The sequence below is a fragment of the Cydia fagiglandana genome, chromosome 7 (assembly GCF_963556715.1).
Source record: "Cydia fagiglandana chromosome 7, ilCydFagi1.1, whole genome shotgun sequence".
Classification (NCBI taxonomy): Eukaryota; Metazoa; Arthropoda; class Insecta; order Lepidoptera; family Tortricidae; genus Cydia; species Cydia fagiglandana.
In genome coordinates this window covers 18,182,805-18,199,712 of record NC_085938.1, presented here as the reverse complement: position 1 = coordinate 18,199,712, position 16,908 = coordinate 18,182,805, and the positions used below count along the sequence as shown (strand labels likewise).

The 16,908-nt window shown below is 40.1% G+C and overlaps 2 protein-coding genes across 2 annotated transcripts; both read right to left on the bottom strand.

The window, feature by feature from the left end:
• Positions 1 to 10: 10 nt before the first annotated feature.
• On the bottom strand, positions 11 to 9,627 carry LOC134666246 (caspase-like). The gene is made up of 8 exons (XM_063523399.1): positions 9,598 to 9,627; positions 8,458 to 8,546; positions 7,483 to 7,638; positions 2,348 to 2,484; positions 1,999 to 2,144; positions 1,562 to 1,706; positions 878 to 1,007; positions 11 to 110 (listed from the first exon to the last, which is right to left on the bottom strand). The coding sequence occupies exons 2-8, from the start codon at positions 8,508 to 8,510 to the stop codon at positions 11 to 13; spliced, it is 867 nt and encodes a 288-aa protein (XP_063379469.1). The 5' UTR covers positions 8,511 to 8,546; positions 9,598 to 9,627.
• Positions 9,628 to 10,165: 538 nt separating this feature from the next.
• Positions 10,166 to 15,419, bottom strand: LOC134666079 (caspase-like). The gene is made up of 7 exons (XM_063523195.1): positions 15,312 to 15,419; positions 13,874 to 13,987; positions 13,029 to 13,162; positions 12,502 to 12,647; positions 11,918 to 12,062; positions 11,357 to 11,486; positions 10,166 to 10,750 (listed from the first exon to the last, which is right to left on the bottom strand). Exons 1-7 carry the CDS (start codon positions 15,362 to 15,364, stop codon positions 10,645 to 10,647), a joined length of 828 nt encoding a protein of 275 aa, XP_063379265.1. The 5' UTR covers positions 15,365 to 15,419; the 3' UTR covers positions 10,166 to 10,644.
• Positions 15,420 to 16,908: the final 1,489 nt, after the last annotated feature.

The following is a 16,908-nucleotide window of genomic DNA, read 5'->3' as shown; positions in this document are numbered from 1 at the left end:
CTCGACAATGCTACAAGTCGAAGCGGAGTAATTTGGTGAGGGTCGAGCGTAATTCGGGAGTCTGCTTCATTCTGTGGGTCGTCAGGTTGCTCGGCGTGTTGGACTCGCGTCTGAAAAAGATATACCAGGATATTCTGCATTTTTAGGGTTCCGTACCCAAAGGGTAAAACGGGACCCTATTACTAAGACTTCGCTGCCCGTCCGTCTGTCACCAGGCTGTATCTCACGAACCGTGATAGCTAGACAGTTGAAATTTTCACAGATGATGTATTTCTGTTGCCGCTATAACAACAAATACTAAAAACAGAATAAAATAAAGATTTAAATGGGGCTCACATACAACAAACGTGATTTTTGACCAAAGTTAAGCAACGTCGGGAGGGGTCAGTACTTGGATGGGTGACCGTTTTCTTTTTGCTTTTTTTTGTTTTTTTTTTTTGCATTATGGTACGGAACCCTTCGTGCGCGAGTCCGACTCGCACTTGCCCGGTTTTTTAACTTGATATTTTTGAGCTCGCGAGAACACGCAAGCTAATTTCATTACATTATTACGATGTATTTGAATGTAACGTAACCTCAGTAGTCCGCAATGTACTAAATTCGCTAGCAAGTTCGCCATAGAAACATAAATAAGTTCGCGCACCGTCGTTATAACGATGAATGAAATGTCAGGTGACAGTAAAACTCACTAGTTAATTACCACCACAACCACAATTTCATAGCCATAGTGAACCGTAGAGTTATCTAAATAAGGTTGATTTTGGTTTAATTAGTGGGCTTTGGTTGTCACCTGCCTGACCATGCACTGCATAGATAGTACATAACCTGTACCCAGGTACTTATACCAAACCCATAATCCAACTTTTCTTGCACTTACTCGCGTGCGACGAGCGAAGTGACAAGGGCAGCCATCTGTACTACATCTAAGTGTCGGTAGGTGGCGTTCACCACGCGGCACAGCTCCTGGATCAACCACGACCCGTAATAGTCCCGCCAAGACACGTAATCTGGAAAGTCAAGCGATTCATTATTTGGTTTCTGTGATTCTTTATATATACTTACCTTAGCGTAGACTTAAGGTTAACCTTTTGGACGCCAATGATCCGCTTTTGGATAATGATATCCGCACCGCAGGTTCAACACCAAAGACCGATTAATCGGTCACAGACCACAGAGCAACATAGACCTACGTGCATATGCATAAAGTTCAATTTCAGTTTTGACACTTCGGTGACGTGGCGTCCACGTGACAGCTTTTGTGTTTGACACAGCGTCGAAAAGGTTAAAATGAGGTAAGAGAAATTATTATATGAGAGTCCACGGGGAATGTCCAAACTTCCAAATGAGAAGACAGCCAGCCGGTTACAACGCGTGCATACGTCCACCAGAGAAATGACCTAGCTTCCACTGAGGTGTCCACCGGAACAATATACGTCCCTACCGTCCACCGAGGAGGTGAACAAGCAGTTCCCATTCCCACACCCGTCACGTCCGGCTACAACGCCCGTCCCGCGGTGTCCTGTCTTCCACTACGGAGGTGTCCACCAGAAGAGTGTCCTACCTTCTACTGAGGAGGTGAGCACCAGGGTGTCCACATGGGAAGGCAGCCGCGTGGGGTCCCCGATACCGTCCAGCTGCACGACCTGCCCCGCGTCCACTGTCCCTCCGCGGCAAGCCTGCACGATTACTAGCTTCGGCTTGCCTACCTACAAACAAAATGCTGACTTAGAAAGGATTTTTGATAGACAGGTGAGTTTCAGCAGGTCATTTTGGCTTTAACACTAGAGTCCGGCTACACTTTGTCGTGACAAAGTGTAAACGTGCCACTATTTAACGTCATATTTTCATAGGCATACGTTTATAGTTGGAATTCTTAACAGTCTAGCGCTAATAACAACTCCCCTCCGCTCTCGCTGTGCGTAAGCACGCGCATACGAACGTCGTGTATGTTACCCGCAATTGGATGGACAATACCATCATGAAGGTTAGTGAACGTACCAGGCCGGGCGCGTTGTATTGCAGCTTGTTCAGTAGATCGCTCATTTCGTACGGGCGGTCGTTCGCGAACAACTCTCCCCCGCTCTCGCCGTGCGTAAGTACGCATACACATACGCACGACGTGTTGGTATGTTGTTGCGCACACACTGTAATAAGATGTAAGAAGTTACATAGAAAAAAATGGAAATAAATGTGGTTTGCTGTCTTTTATCTAATATCTCGTAATGGAACAGGTGACTTTGAAGCCCATTTTTGAGAAGGTCTTATCCAGGACATCCACGTAGCGCATCGTGCCCGTGCGCGCCTTCAGCTTGTCTCCGAAAAAGTAATATCTATGTCTGTTACTCACACTCGCCGAGTGTCGTCAGGATCTGATCGTGCGTCATATCATGGTAGGGCGTGACTTGGAAGCCCAGTTTGGAGAAGGTCTCAGTCAGTGCACGCACGTCGCACAACGTGCCCGTACGTGACGTTGGTTTCTTGTCTCTGAAAACATACATTAAAAGCTGCTTTAACTAGGGCCTCGCTTTTGCTATTGCTACTTACGGCAATTTGTGATGTCATCCAAAGTGGGTAGGTAACCAATATTAGGTATATTGTCGCATCGGTGAGGTGAAAGTAGACCTTACCGTTGGGTAGGGTCTACACATGAAAATATCGAAGAAGAAGGTTCTTAATTCGTCGGGATCTAGAAGATAGGTACTAATAAAAACTTTTTACAAAAAAAAGAAAACCGACTTCAAAAAGGATGAAATAAAATATTATCCTTTTTAAGTCTATGCGTTACCAACTGATATGTTTGAAGTCGGTGCCAAGCCAACTTTTGAAACATACCATGATTTTGGTGCGATTCGATAAGGATGTACGTTGGATTGCCTTACACGACGACAATTAACGTACTTTCTGTAGGTACAGTCGACGTTAAAAATATGTTTACACTTTTCGTCTTATTAAAAAGGAGTAAGGTGCAAAAGTGTAAACATATCTTTGACGTCGACTGTACCTTATAAGAACACACCTCAGAACACACGATCGAACCTTCTTGACACAGTCCGTACAATGTTTGTCAGCACGCAAGCGTGGGATTGGGATTGAGTTATTTCCCGTCCCTTATTCAGAGGACTACATTTCAAAATATAAAACAACTCAAGGAATTTACGTTCTTGCCAAATTTCACCTAAAGCGGTTCGGTTGTTTAGCCATGAAAAGGCGACAAAGAGGCAGACAGAATTACTTACACATTTATAATAATTATTATTAGTACAGTGCTAATGGGATTTATAGTCATAAAGCTGATTATTTTTGACGGGTATTGGTACTACTTGGCTTGGCACCGACTTCAAACATATCAGTTGGTAACGCATAGACTTAAAAAGGATAATATTTTATTTCATCCTTTTTGAAGTCGGTTTTCTTTTTTTTGTAAAAAGTTTTTATTTTTTTTATTTTTAGTTTTAATGCATTGTTAAGAGTGCGAAGCATGAATGAAAAACAACATCATGATTAATATTAAATGCGTGTACCTAGTTTAATAAATATGTAATCAGGAATTTTCTCGAGTCCGTCTGGGAAATTATAATTCCTGTCACTACACTAAATCCATCCTCCGCCCCGCCACTGACCCAATCCCTCAACCCCCCGATCACTCTACCTCACAGCGCATCAACCCCTGATCCATGAACCCCTCGACCCTGAACCAGCAGCCCTTCAACCGCCATTCCCCGACCCCTTAACTCCTAACCCTAACCCCCGATCAGTACCCTTATCAGCTTACCAAGAGTTTGACATTGATTTATTCGCTAGCGTGTGTGTAACTTACTTTCCTTTAGTGTCCGACCGAAGGTTCGGTTTCGGTTTCGGCCAGTTTCGGCCAAAATATCATGTTTCGGCTGTAGTTTCGGTTTCGGCCAAAAAACGGCCGAACCTTTCGGCCGGGCCGAAACTTACGAAATGGTACTTCGGAATTAGACCAAAAGTTGGGGAATAAGTAGGACAACAATATTAATACCTACATATTATACTGATTCATGTATAGGTACAGAAATTAATTCGTTTATTATAAAACACAATTCCACTAATGAGGGCGCCACTGGACGGTCGACGCAGTCTTAAGAGGCTGCAATATCAATACCTATAACGCGCACACTGTCTAATTGTTTCTATTGGTTTGTGTTCCACATGTCCTCTACTTCAGCTTAGCCTTTGGCCTCGCTGCGCCATGCTCGGCCTGCGGTCTCGCTTTTTAATACAATGGACTTTTTTTGGAATGGAATGGATTTTTTTGGAGTCTGTGCTCAACTACTTATCCTGAAGCCTGAAGCACGGCTTTGACTTCGCATGAAAGTTCGCCTCACTGAGGCACTTCGGACTTTTAGGCCCAGGTGAAGATTGGTACCCGGCCTTGCGATATTATCAACAAAAAATTTCGCGCTCGCGTTTTTGGTTGGTTTTTGGGTTGACCCTGTATCTACATGTTAACTTGACTGGTGAATGAATAGAGTTAGACCAAGAAAACTCCGCAACGACCCCGATAGCACACGCAGCGCAACTAGTGCAAATGTTATTCAAATATTCACACGTCATAATTTCATAGAAGTTTTGACGTTCAAATTAACACTTGCACTGCGTGTGCCACCAAAATCGCCGCAGAACTATCCTGGTCCAACTCTAGTAATTTACTTAAAAAACTGCTTAAGTGACATCAATTTCAAGGATATTGGGTGTTGACAGCCCTATAATATGTGTCATAAAAGGGGTTTTATCAATTTTTTTCAACGATTTTAACAAGTCTACAAAAGTTTCGGTTTCTGTTTCGGTTTCGGCCGAAACTAGAGCCAAAGCCGAACATTCGGTTTCGGTTTCGGCAAAAAAACATGTTTCGGTCGGACACTACTTTCCTTGCATCTCGCTCGTACTGGCATATTAGTGCGAGCGAGATGCATAAAAAGTAAGTTACGAAGACGTTAGCGTCGCTAACTTAGCGAATATGTCAATGTCAAACTCGTGGTAGGGCTACACTTGCACTACATCAAATTGGCGGTTTTCGGAAGCAAATGCTCGAGTTACTTTAGAAAACACCGAAATCACTTTACACATGCCTTTAAAAACTGAGGAGTTCCCTCAATTCCTCATGGATTCCATCATCAGACCAGAACCAAAAATAATACAAAAACAACTTGGAGGCAACTCCTTCCAAATAAAAAAAGAATTACTCAAATCGGATCACAAGTACCGGAGTAATCGATGAACATACTACATTTAAAAAATCATCATCATTATCATCAAAACAATCATCATCATCAGGTCTACTTCATCAAAGTGGTGGTTTTCGGGAGAAAATGCTCAAGTTGTTTAAGAAAACACCCAAATCACCATGCATGTGCCTTTAAAAATTGAGGAGTTCCCTCAATTCCTCATGGATCCCATCATCAGAACAGAACCAAATTAAAATGGGACCAACTCGGAGGTAGCTCCTTTCAAACAAAAAAAGAATTACTCAAATCGGACCACGGATGTTGGAGTAATCGGTGAACGAAAATAGAAAAAAAAAATAGCAACAACCGAATACAGAACCTCCTCCTTCTATGAAATGGAAGTCGGTTAAAAATAATGGGGAACTTTGTGATGTTTTTGGAAATGATTGCTACGAAAAAAAAGTGTCCCCAAAAAAATCATTAAAATAATTAAAGCTTGATAAATACTTACTAAATGACAATTTTGGACATGATGGGTTATGCTGTTTTTGAGTTTTCTTATATCCATAATAGTATCTACGAAATCCCTTTTTATGTCTGGTATACAGGGTGATTCAGGAGACGTGAGCAGGACTAACACAGCGCATTTCGTAAATTATAAGCAACTGTTTCGTATCAGTATCAGTGAGGTTAACGTAAATTTTTTAGTCTCGTTGAAAAAAAAACTTATTAATTTATTTACGAAATGCATGGTCACCCTAGAATTGGAATACTAAACCAAAGAGTAAAGTAAGTATAATAGGTAAAGAGAGCCCTCTTGAAGCATTTTATGGAAACTCATTTGAAAGCGCCATCTCTGATTCTCCCCGGAAACTAAGTATGTATGTGTGCGTGTACAACTACATATGCATCCATACGTGTACTTTCGTCCCACATAATATTAGGTCTACTTGGTCGGTTTAAAAGTCCATTTTTTGATTGGTTTCTTGTAACAAATAACTATAATTGTTTACAAGAAGTCAAACAAAAAATGTACTTGTAAACCGCCCAAGTAGACCTAATATTATGTAGAAAAGGTTTTAAAGAGTGGAATGAATATAACAGAAACATAATAGTAAGTAATAGTAAAGTATTTTATTGCCTTCAATTTGGTATATACAGATAGTACCTATTGATTTGCTTGCAGCTTCTGACTCTATATCCATTGTCTAAGCAGGTACCTCCATAATATGCGCTCCAGTTCCTCCCACGACGTGTCTTTAGCGGAATCAAGACGCACGATTTTTTGCAGAATGTCATAGAACATGTTTGTCGTGACCAAAATTAAAATTGCACTATTATAGTTTCGAACTTATACACAGGTCCTTTTCATCGCTATTTGCAGTGAGCGCTAACGATGGAATTTTTCATTTTTCGTTCGAGAATATCTAAACCTCCCGGCATTTTCTTGAGCACTATTAAAATTTTTAAACCTCCAGGTGTTGTAATATTGGGAGGCTAATTTCCCTATTTTCGTATTTAATGCTTGCTCCATTTTTACTCGGTTACACTTTAAAATTAATAGAGAATAATTATCTTATATAATTTGTTTACGACATTTATTTTGGTCTGACAAGTAAACAACAGTTGCTAAGTAACCAACATTATAAATAAAGAAAGGTCTTGACAAACTAGGTATGTAACCTTCTCAATGTTGTATTCATGCCTTAAAATTTTATCAATTTTATAGTGACACATCTAATGACGTAGTTTGCATAATCGGAAGTCTGCTTTACGCAATTTTTCTTTCTTTCTAAATTGACGCCATCATCCGCCATCTTTACTGACGTTAACTATGTTCCGAGTGTCCCCCCCCTGTACTAAACTACCGATATTCTGTGTCAAATTGAATGTCATCATTATTGTCATCACGGTCTGGTTACATTTGAAAACTCGTATCTCACTCAAGTTTGACAGTTTATTTTCTTCGTAATCAAAATGCTGTCATTACGGTTAAAGAGGTTTTAAGTTTATTAATAAGGTCTTGTAGGGTGACCATGATTGTAGAGAATTAAATTTCCCCTCACCAAAAAGTTAAAAAATAGGAAAAAGTGTGGTTGTTTCACCTAAATACGACGGTGATCGATCAATTATCAGTTACTGAGTGTGCAGGATTATTAGTCCTGCTCACGTCTCATGAATCACCCTGTATATTGTGACAGACTAGCAACTACACAGCCTTACATTAAGCATGGCCCGACACGCACTTAGCCAGTTTTTTATGTATGTATATCTTCATCTATCAGTTTACCTGAAATATCGTGTCCTCTTATAGGTGTTATGGTTAAATATGACCATAATCTTGTCCCCCGACATGTCGTAGTACCAATCGCGAGGGTCGAAGTTGAGTGCCGCGGGTGGCGGTGGCTCCCGGCGGTTATCATTCTTATTCTGTTCATCCTGTGACCTGCAGATTTATAAATGGTGAGGTAGATCGATAATCCGGGCCTAGAGGCAATAGAGGCGCGTGCGACTTGTGATTTTCAAACCGAAGGTTCGAACCCCGGCGGGTAATGAGTTTGTCTTTAACCCTTTAATTGTTATTTGTACAATATATTTTTTCTAACCAGAATCATTCAGACAATCGAGCGTCAAGAAAATATGAATGAACCCACTGCCTCGGCTATTATTTGAGCATTTACCAATCGCTTTTCGGTGAAACGTCTCCTATTTACCTAATACGATTATACGATAGATTCATTTAGCCTGCTAAAATCGTAACCCTTCTTTTTAGCTTTGCCGCAGTTGGTTAAAAACAGTTGCAGGTTAAGTATTCGGTTGTAAATATATATTTAACAAAATAATTATATGCCTATTATGCCTATACCAGTTAGCATGCGTGGCATTCTCATATTGAACTAAATCAAGAACAGGACAATTTACGCGAAATCGCGAAAATAAATTGGTTTAAGTTATTTTTAGTTAAGTAATGATTCATTGCAGTAAGTATTATAATTGCGGAAAACAAGTTTGGTGCTTGGTATTTTTTGGAGTAGGCCTTCATTCCAATTTATGATAGGTGTGCGTGTGTTTGCATACCGAAACAAGTTTTTTAGCAACATATAAGAAGTCACATTGATGACATGATCTGTTACCAACTGATTATTATTATAATACATAATTGCAGGCGGTATGAAACAGACAGACCAGTTGAGTTGTACATATGATATTCTTAAAATATTAATAATTATTATTTTGGAATATTTATTATAACTGGTTTACCTACCTGTCTGGTTTCTTCTTGAAGAGGTTGCCGAAATCTACCTCGCTCTCCGCCATCTTGCTCGAAGTCTGCACTCTCTACCTTTGTTAACTCTGCAATGAATCATATGAAATGTGCTTAAGCTTACGAAAAACTTTCACGCTATCAAGTCATCGAAAATTGCACGCGCTGTACGATACATTGCCGGTACCAAAGTCGAGCGATTTTAGTCGATCGATCAAACGCCGCAATGTATTAAAAATCACATGCATTATGATGAGATTCGTGACTCATTAGATGAGGTTCTGAGGTTTTGTAGAGCCCAACAATACAATCACAATTTCTAGAAATGAAGATAAGATAGATTTCTTGGTAAGGTAAACGTACTAGTGCTCGACATGCTAATGCCCAATAGATGACATCTTGCTGTCACCTCTATTGATTTATATTATTATATTCATTTTAGGGATAACAGTATAGATAACATTTAAAGTACAATTAAAATTAACTTAATGCATAACCATAACCAACGACATTATCCACGAATTACAACAAAATTATGCAATGGTTGGCACACAAAAGAGAACAGTTAATTATTTGATGTACCTAGATTGTACATATGTACTTATTTAAAGAGGGAAGAATTATATGCTAAGTTAGTTACGTGATGCCTTATAAATATAACAAATAGGTAATGAAATTGATAATGACTTATGTTTCAAGATGACAATATACTGGTACCGCGTCGAGCAACAGTACGTTTACCTTATATATGTAGTTCGTTTTTTTTAGCATTAGAAAGAACTTGAAAGAAGATAAGCGATTTTAACATGTCTTTTAATTAAAAAACGCTTTAAAAAATAAATTACTATTACTTATGAAAACAGAAGAATATAAATGATAATATGGTATTAGATTCATAAGCGTTACATATTTGCCGTAACTTATTTTGAAAATGTGTTTTTCAATTAAAAGACACATCAAGATTGTTTACTTTATTTGTAATGCTAAAAAAACGAACTTTAGTATAAATAAATGAGAGTGTAGGTATATTTAATTGCATGGCCACAGCTCTACGTTCGTGTGACTCTTAAGAACGATATACAATGCGTTTACTGTTATATTTATCTAGGTACCTAGACCAATCTTGATTTTTCAACACACCTGTTTTAATTCTCTGATTACTGAAATTCGGGACACTTTGGCACAAAAAAATTTGAATGTTTATCTGTTTTGAACACAAATCAAAATATATAAGCGCGTGTGTTATCGGCTGGACTGATACCGCCAACGCCATTACTTGCTCGATAGGCTGCTATCTATTATCACTGATATTGATAAGCAGCCATTAATTCAGAGAATAAGTAGGGGTACAAGATAGTCACTGGATTCCCAATAATTCACATCTGTTACTGACAAATACTGACACAACCTGTAGGTATTGTCTTAGATCGTCAGTAATAGTTAAGATAATCATAACTTAAATGGTAATTCCTTTGCTTTAATATACTTATTACTGCTGTGGCGCAACGTTCCGAAGTGGATCTTGGCCTCCGAAACCAAAGATCGCCATGCTACCTCTATTTACTTCTCTCCAAAGCCGTTTCTGTTTCGTTATATTAAAAGCGTGTCATAGTGGGCTGGCTTACATCATTTCTATATAGGACACCAAAATGAAAGTCAAAAGTCAAAAAAGTACTTTAATTCAATACAAAATATAAGGTAGGTAAATAGATCAGACGCTGTACCTAAGTTGACCTAAGCTACTTAGCGCCACTTGCACCATCCCACTAACCCGGGGTTAAGCGGTTAAACCGTTAACCCTCTGTCAAATTGTACTGGTAACCATGGTAACCCTATGCAGGTTTAATCGGTTAACCCCGGGTTAGTGGAACGGTGCAAGCGGCGCTTACAAACAATGAAGTTGAAGAGATCTTATCATACTACTCGTAACTACTAGCACCATCCTAGACAGACATATAATAATTATATAATCTGGGCTTTGATTATTGATTGCCTATAAGTAATAAATACCTACATATTTACAATAAGCAAAGCCCAGATAGGTACTACCGTGTCCTTAACTGGGAATATTGAGTAGAATACCGAAGTTCCTTTAAAAATGCTTGGGCAGGACGAAGTTAAATATGCCATCGTCGACAAACGGTAGACCTTTAAGAGTTTAACTGGTAGTATGATGATTAGTCTACTCTAGACAGGGTCGGTGAAGCGTATGGTCTTCAGCAGCGTGGACCGCATCTCCGGCGTCTGCTTTTTGTTGTGTGCCAAGGAATTCATTGGACATTTGGACAAGCGCCTGCAATAAAATAACAGTAGGTACTTTATTAAGGTGTCGGCAGAAATTAATGGTTACACGCACAGCTGGGTCAAACCATTTCAGAAAAAGGTCTCTTCTGTGGACAATACAATAAAAGTTAAAGACCCCAAAATATACCTACATATGTACATGTTTTCTGTTTCGAGTAGGTATCAGATACTGAAGAAATGTATCCCGCCTGTAAGGTTGCAGCGTAAATTAGCCTTTGATTTCTTAACTTTGCGACATGTTATGTATACATACAGAAAAGACACGAACGAGTTAAGCATACAATAAAATATGTATCCAGCTACGTAGGTACTAGAGTTAGGTTGTACTAATAATTTTAAAATAAGTCACTGTGATTATTTACTTTTTACATCAGATCCAGTTGGCGATGCTTGCTGGCGTCTACCAGGAGAGGACTCCTGGGTCTAAAGCAGCCACTGTTCAGCTACGTGAACTGAACTCGTTCGCAGGCCACCAGTCTGCTGACTATTACGATCATCTGCATGAGGTCCATCTACCGATGCTTGGCGTTCACCAGGAGAAAGAACTCCTAGGTCCGAACAGTCACTGTTCCCAAGCGACCTGAACTGAACTTACTCGCGAGCCACCAGTCTGCTGACTATCACGATCATCTGCATCAGGTCCATCTGGCGATGCTTGGCATCCACTACGCGGCAAAACTCTTGGATCAACCAAGAGCCGCGGCCACTGCGGAATGACCGGTAGTCTGAAGAACGAAAAACACATTTCAAAACACGTTGAAAAAAATTCGACACGTTTGTTATGTTTTGCAAGTTCATAATATAATAAATTGCGTCACAGGCATTTACCGGCAGTGCTAAAGGTATAAGCACCGCTGTAGCCAGATATCCTCCTAAATGTACCTACCTGATGTTTTCACTGCGTAAGATTGAGTAACACAGAGTTGAATTATGACTGAGTATCGCAACGGATGAGAAGATGGCCGATATGGGGTCGAAAAGAGCTCGGCTCGAGTGGAGACCACGGACTAGCAAGCGTAGCATAGGACCGAAGACCGCCGGAAGACGTTGGTTGCGGGTCGCTTCCAACCGGTACGTATGGAGATCCAAGGGGGAGGCCTATGTTCAGCAGTGGACGTCTTATGGCTGAGGTGATGATCGCAACGGTTCTGTTTACCTTCCACGGAGGAGCGTAGCACCAATGTGTCGATATGCGAGGGTAGTAACAGTACTTCACCAGCCCCGTCGACATGCACCAGCTTGCCCGCGTCCAGCAGCACGCCGCGACATGCCTGTACGATCAACAGCTTCGGCTTGCCCACCTGCAAAATCGACGTAACACTAATCCAATCTGAATATATACACAGATATATGAAAAAACATAGGTACTATTAGGTACCCGAATATCGTGAAGGGTGTGTCGTGGTTGCACTGACAAAAGTTTAAATAAAAAAGTTTACCTAACTACTCTGTAAGGGTGAAGCCAGACGAGCGCAACTTTTTGAGTCGCGTAAATGAGTTGTGTGGTTGTCGGTGTCGGTGTGCGACGCCTCATTATGTCGAACGAAACAGAGTTTTGTGTGAAACTGAATGTCGCAGAAATTATGCGACGCACAATTAAGTCTTCCATTATCAATAAGTTAAGCTCCTCTGGTAGTTACACTTTGTACTGGTAACCATGGTAACTCTAGGTATAACCGGTTAACCCCGGGTTAGTGAGTGGTGCAAGTGCAAGCCCTTAGGGATATAAGTCGTACTGACCAGGCCAGGCGCGTGGTCTTGTAGCTTGCTGACGATGTCTGCCAGATTGAAGGACTTATCGCGCGCGAACAGCCGGCCGCCACCCAAGCCGTGAGTGAGGATGCACACACAAACGCAGGACGTGTCTTTGTGATCCTGCTTGCAAACTGAAAGGAAAGTACCTACTAGTGTGGACAGCGCGAAAAACTGGTGACCCATACCCACACTCTACATTTTTGGGTGATACCAAACCATACCAATCCTTAACGCTCCAAAACGAACGAAACGCAACTGTTTCTGTTGTACTAATTTGGAAGAATGACAGAGAGAGATAACTACGCTACGGAGCGTGAACGATTGGCATCTTGTCTACGCACGTAGTAGGAAATCAATTTCAAGTAATGCCCTCTATATTATTTTTAGGACAAGTTCTACACAAGCCAAGGTAAGGACAGAGTTCTAATAAATAGGACATGAAGTTACCACGAAATTTTACACATCTTTTATGTAGGTAATCAAGTAATAAAATCTATACAATAAGCACTCACAATCGTCCATGATGCCAAGAATCTCATCGTGAGTTCCATCGTGGTAGGCTGTGACATCAAAGTTCAGGCTCTCCCCGGTCTTTGTGAGAGCTTCCACGTCGCGATGCGTGCCGTGGCGCGTCCCCGGCTTTTTTCTGAAACATTTACAGTAGAGACGCGATTTTATTTTTAGGCAAGAAAGTTAATTACATTAGGACATGTCGGATTGGACATATGTGCAATTACGGAAAGTTTTCAAAAAGTTGAAAAGTTCGCGGAAAAATCAGAAAAGATCATTCTGGAAAATTTTGATTCCTATACAAAAATACGAGAAATTTCCGAATTTTTCCCAAGAGGTAATTACACAGTTTTGGAAACTTTCCGATGACACACAGTGACATCAGCAGCGGGAGATGGGCGATGTAATTGTGCTCAAACACTGCATGGGGATTTAAATAATTATAACTTTAAAACACATATATAGATAAACATACTTGCATAAAGGTAGTCTTAACGTTTCATGCTTAGAACTGGTAACAGTGATAACACACTGAGTTGTTTAATAATTGAACAAGAAAAGTAATAAGTAAAAATCGTGCTTAAAATTTGACAGCTGAAGTAGAAGGCGCTGCCCGGCCCCATATAGTATTTAGTGGTAACTCTTGGGTCTCTGATTGTCAAAGGTAGAAGTTTAACAACTCAGTTAAATACCATATAGCGCTACCTAGTTTATCTGTCAAACTCAGGGGCAAACTAATATAAAAAAAAATCTACATTCATCTTTATAAATAATAGGTACTAATGTATACTAGGTATCTAAGATGATTTATACTATTAGTTAATAGTAGGACTTATACAGTAGGTACCTTAGTTCTGGGTAATCATCGTTGTACTCGAAATGGTTAAATATGATCATCTTCCTCTTCTGTGACATGTCATAGTATTCCGGTTCTAAGGACATATCATCTCCGTCGGTGGGCCTGGATACAAAACAATAACTGCAAATGCAAAACTGTAATTGCATTTATTAAAACAGATATTAAATGCAAACTTATATAAAAAGATGGAAAGCAAGAACAGCAAATGTTTATTTACAGTACATATAGGCTACATTATTAACGCCCTAGGGCGGGATTGAGGATATGAGCGTCAGGAGAAATATTCTCAAATCAGGAATCAAGTATGTCAGGAGATTCCAAATTTGGATCTGGTAACCCTATGCACGAGATACCTAAGTACATATAATATGTACATATATAGTAACACAAATGTGCATACAGCGTGTTGTTAGAATTTAATTATAATTAGAACCTGATAACGATTTACAGAGAAGACGCGCCGAGAGAAATAATAAACAACGAGTCAACGATGAGCTTGCAAAAAACTGGCATAGGTTGTAGGTAAGCAGGATTCTTATACCTTTAAACGAGCAATCTTGTATATATATGTCGGCAGCCGATCATACGATCAGGCAGATCGTAATGTTCCTGTGTAATGTTTTGACGATAGTCACATTAAACCAATATATAGGTAGGATAGGTTCGTTGCTTTAGAATTTTGATGCTCGAAGGGCAATCTGCCCAGAAATAGGAGCCCCGCGTAGCGGGGCTCCGTCGACTCAGGGAGCGAGTCAAAGATTTTCACGTATCACGATATGCCTGATCTTACGATCGGCCGCCGACATATATATTTATTTATTTATATACATACGTAGTATACGTATACGTAGTTCACTTATACTTACATACGTATATTATATATTTCTATTCATGAAACTACTATTAGTAGTTCGCCCCGAACTGAGAACTCGCGGTTCGGCAAAGGATCGAAAACCGCTTAGGATTTATTACAAGGTCCGTGGAGCCCTTAACTAATAGAGTTAAGTTACCATATGTAGATATTAAAATAAACCGTATCTGCAGAACAGCTTTAATATCTAAGTACAGTCACCTGCAGTAATATGTTACTCTTCAAAGGCCGTAAAAATATTTCAGTAACACTCTTATCTTATGGCTCTACAAATAAGCTCTACAAGCTCGTTTCAGATATTTTTGCGGCCTTTGTTGTGTAACATATTATTGCAGGTGACTGTACCACATAAAATAGGTAAATGTCATTTATTGAGAACATATGGTCTGAAGAATTTATGATGATGCAACAATAGGATGCAATTCGTGGATGCAATCCATTAAAACCGGTACCAAAACTTTTAAGCCCATCTCTCCTTTTTCTACAACGGACTACGATTTTCACTAAATACAATTTTTACCAAAACATTGAAATGCAGTAATATTAGCCACTAACCCGTCGAGATCGTCTTCTGGAATGTCACTAGAGTCAGCGCCGTTTCCCGCCATCGGAGAAACCTTCAACGCGTGCGTTCGCCTCGATTCACTTTACTGAAATGACGTGATTTTGACCGTTCGGTCGGCGCGCGCGCAGACACACGTTGAGGTCCGTCCAATCGCCCATCCGCTCGAAAAAGCATGAGTCACTACACTGCACACATTCGCATACCTACGTTAAATTATTGTTTTATTTTGCGAGCTTCAAGCGAGATAACAAATACAAAGTTGCTTACGTTATTAAAATGATTGTGCTATCAGTTGGCGTCGGGATGTCGGTTAGGTACTGGTATCCTACAAAGATAGTGCGGTCGAAAATGCAATTTCTTCCTTTTCAGTTTTGAAGTTTTGAAACAGTCAGCATCACAAAAACCCCTGTAGGTGCAATCAGCTGTACCATAGAGTAATATAAGTAAAGCAAGAGTGGTAACTCCATTTATCAGAAGGCCTACCGCGAACCACGTTCGACGTGTTGCCTTCCTGTCACACTTACGTACGAATTTACAAGTGCAATAGAGAGGCAACACGTCGAACGTGGTTCGCGGTAGGCCCTCAGTTTTCTTACCAAAACGCGCGTTATTTCGTAGTCAACATCTAGCATAGCAGAATTGTACATAAGTTATTGGCGTAATTGTACGAGTATGACATATTTGTAACCGGAACTCATTTACAAAGTATTAAATACCTACCTCCAAAAATTGAGTTACGTGGATAAAACATGGACACTACACTAGTTAGGGTTCCGTACCCAAAGGGTAAAACGGGACCCTATTACTAAGACTCTGCTGTCCGTCCGTCCGTCCGGCTGTCACCAGGCTGTATCTCACAAACCGTGATAGCTAGACAGTTGAAATTTTTACAGATGATGTATTTCTGTTGCCGCTATAACAACAAATACTAAAAACAGAATAAAATAGAGATTTAAGTGGTGCTCCCATACAACAAACGTGATTTTTTGACCGAAGTTAAGCAAGGTCGGGCGGGGTCAGTACTTGGATGGGTGACCGTTTTTTTTTGCATTATGGTACGGATTCGAATCCTTCGTGCGCGAGTCCGACTCGCACTTGCCCGGTTTTTTAAATTATATAAAACCGGCCAAGTGCGAGTCGGACTCGCGCACGAAGGTTCCGTACCATTACGCAAAAAAATCAATTAGTTGCATGGGAGCCCCACTTATATATTTAGTTTATTCTGTTTTTAGTATTTGTTGTTATAGCGGCAACAGAAATACATCAACTATAAAAATTTCAACTGCCTAGCTATTACGGTTCATGAGACACAGCCTGGTGACAGACAGACGGACGGACAGTGGAGTCCCCTTAGTACCCTTTGGGTACTGAACCCTAAAAATTATGTAGGATATTTATGCTAATTTGATGCAAATACAGACTGTACTCGTCGCGTAGCATTTTTACAAGTAACATTGTAATAAGTGTAGTAATAATAATAAGCTCGCACTCACTAATGTGCCGTCGCAATGTCCAAAATTGCGAAATTTCCACATGGAAAATTTTCGGAAATTTCTTATATTTTTGTACGAGGATCGAAATTATCCA

Coding starts and splice junctions, on each gene's coding strand:
- LOC134666246 (XM_063523399.1), bottom strand. CDS start 8,510: ATGGCGGAGAGCGAGGTAGATTTCGGCAACCTCTTCAAGAAGAAACCA. Junction 1,008..1,561: donor GCTCACCTCCTCAGTAGAAG/GTAGGACACTCT, acceptor TTGACTTTCCAG/ATTACGTGTCTTGGCGGGAC. Junction 111..877: donor ACTTCGCTCGTCGCACGCGA/GTAAGTGCAAGA, acceptor TATCTTTTTCAG/ACGCGAGTCCAACACGCCGA.
- LOC134666079 (XM_063523195.1), bottom strand. CDS start 15,364: ATGGCGGGAAACGGCGCTGACTCTAGTGACATTCCAGAAGACGATCTC. Junction 12,648..13,028: donor TCTTGGCATCATGGACGATT/GTGAGTGCTTAT, acceptor CTTTCCTTTCAG/TTTGCAAGCAGGATCACAAA. Junction 11,487..11,917: donor GCTACGCTCCTCCGTGGAAG/GTAAACAGAACC, acceptor TTCGTTCTTCAG/ACTACCGGTCATTCCGCAGT.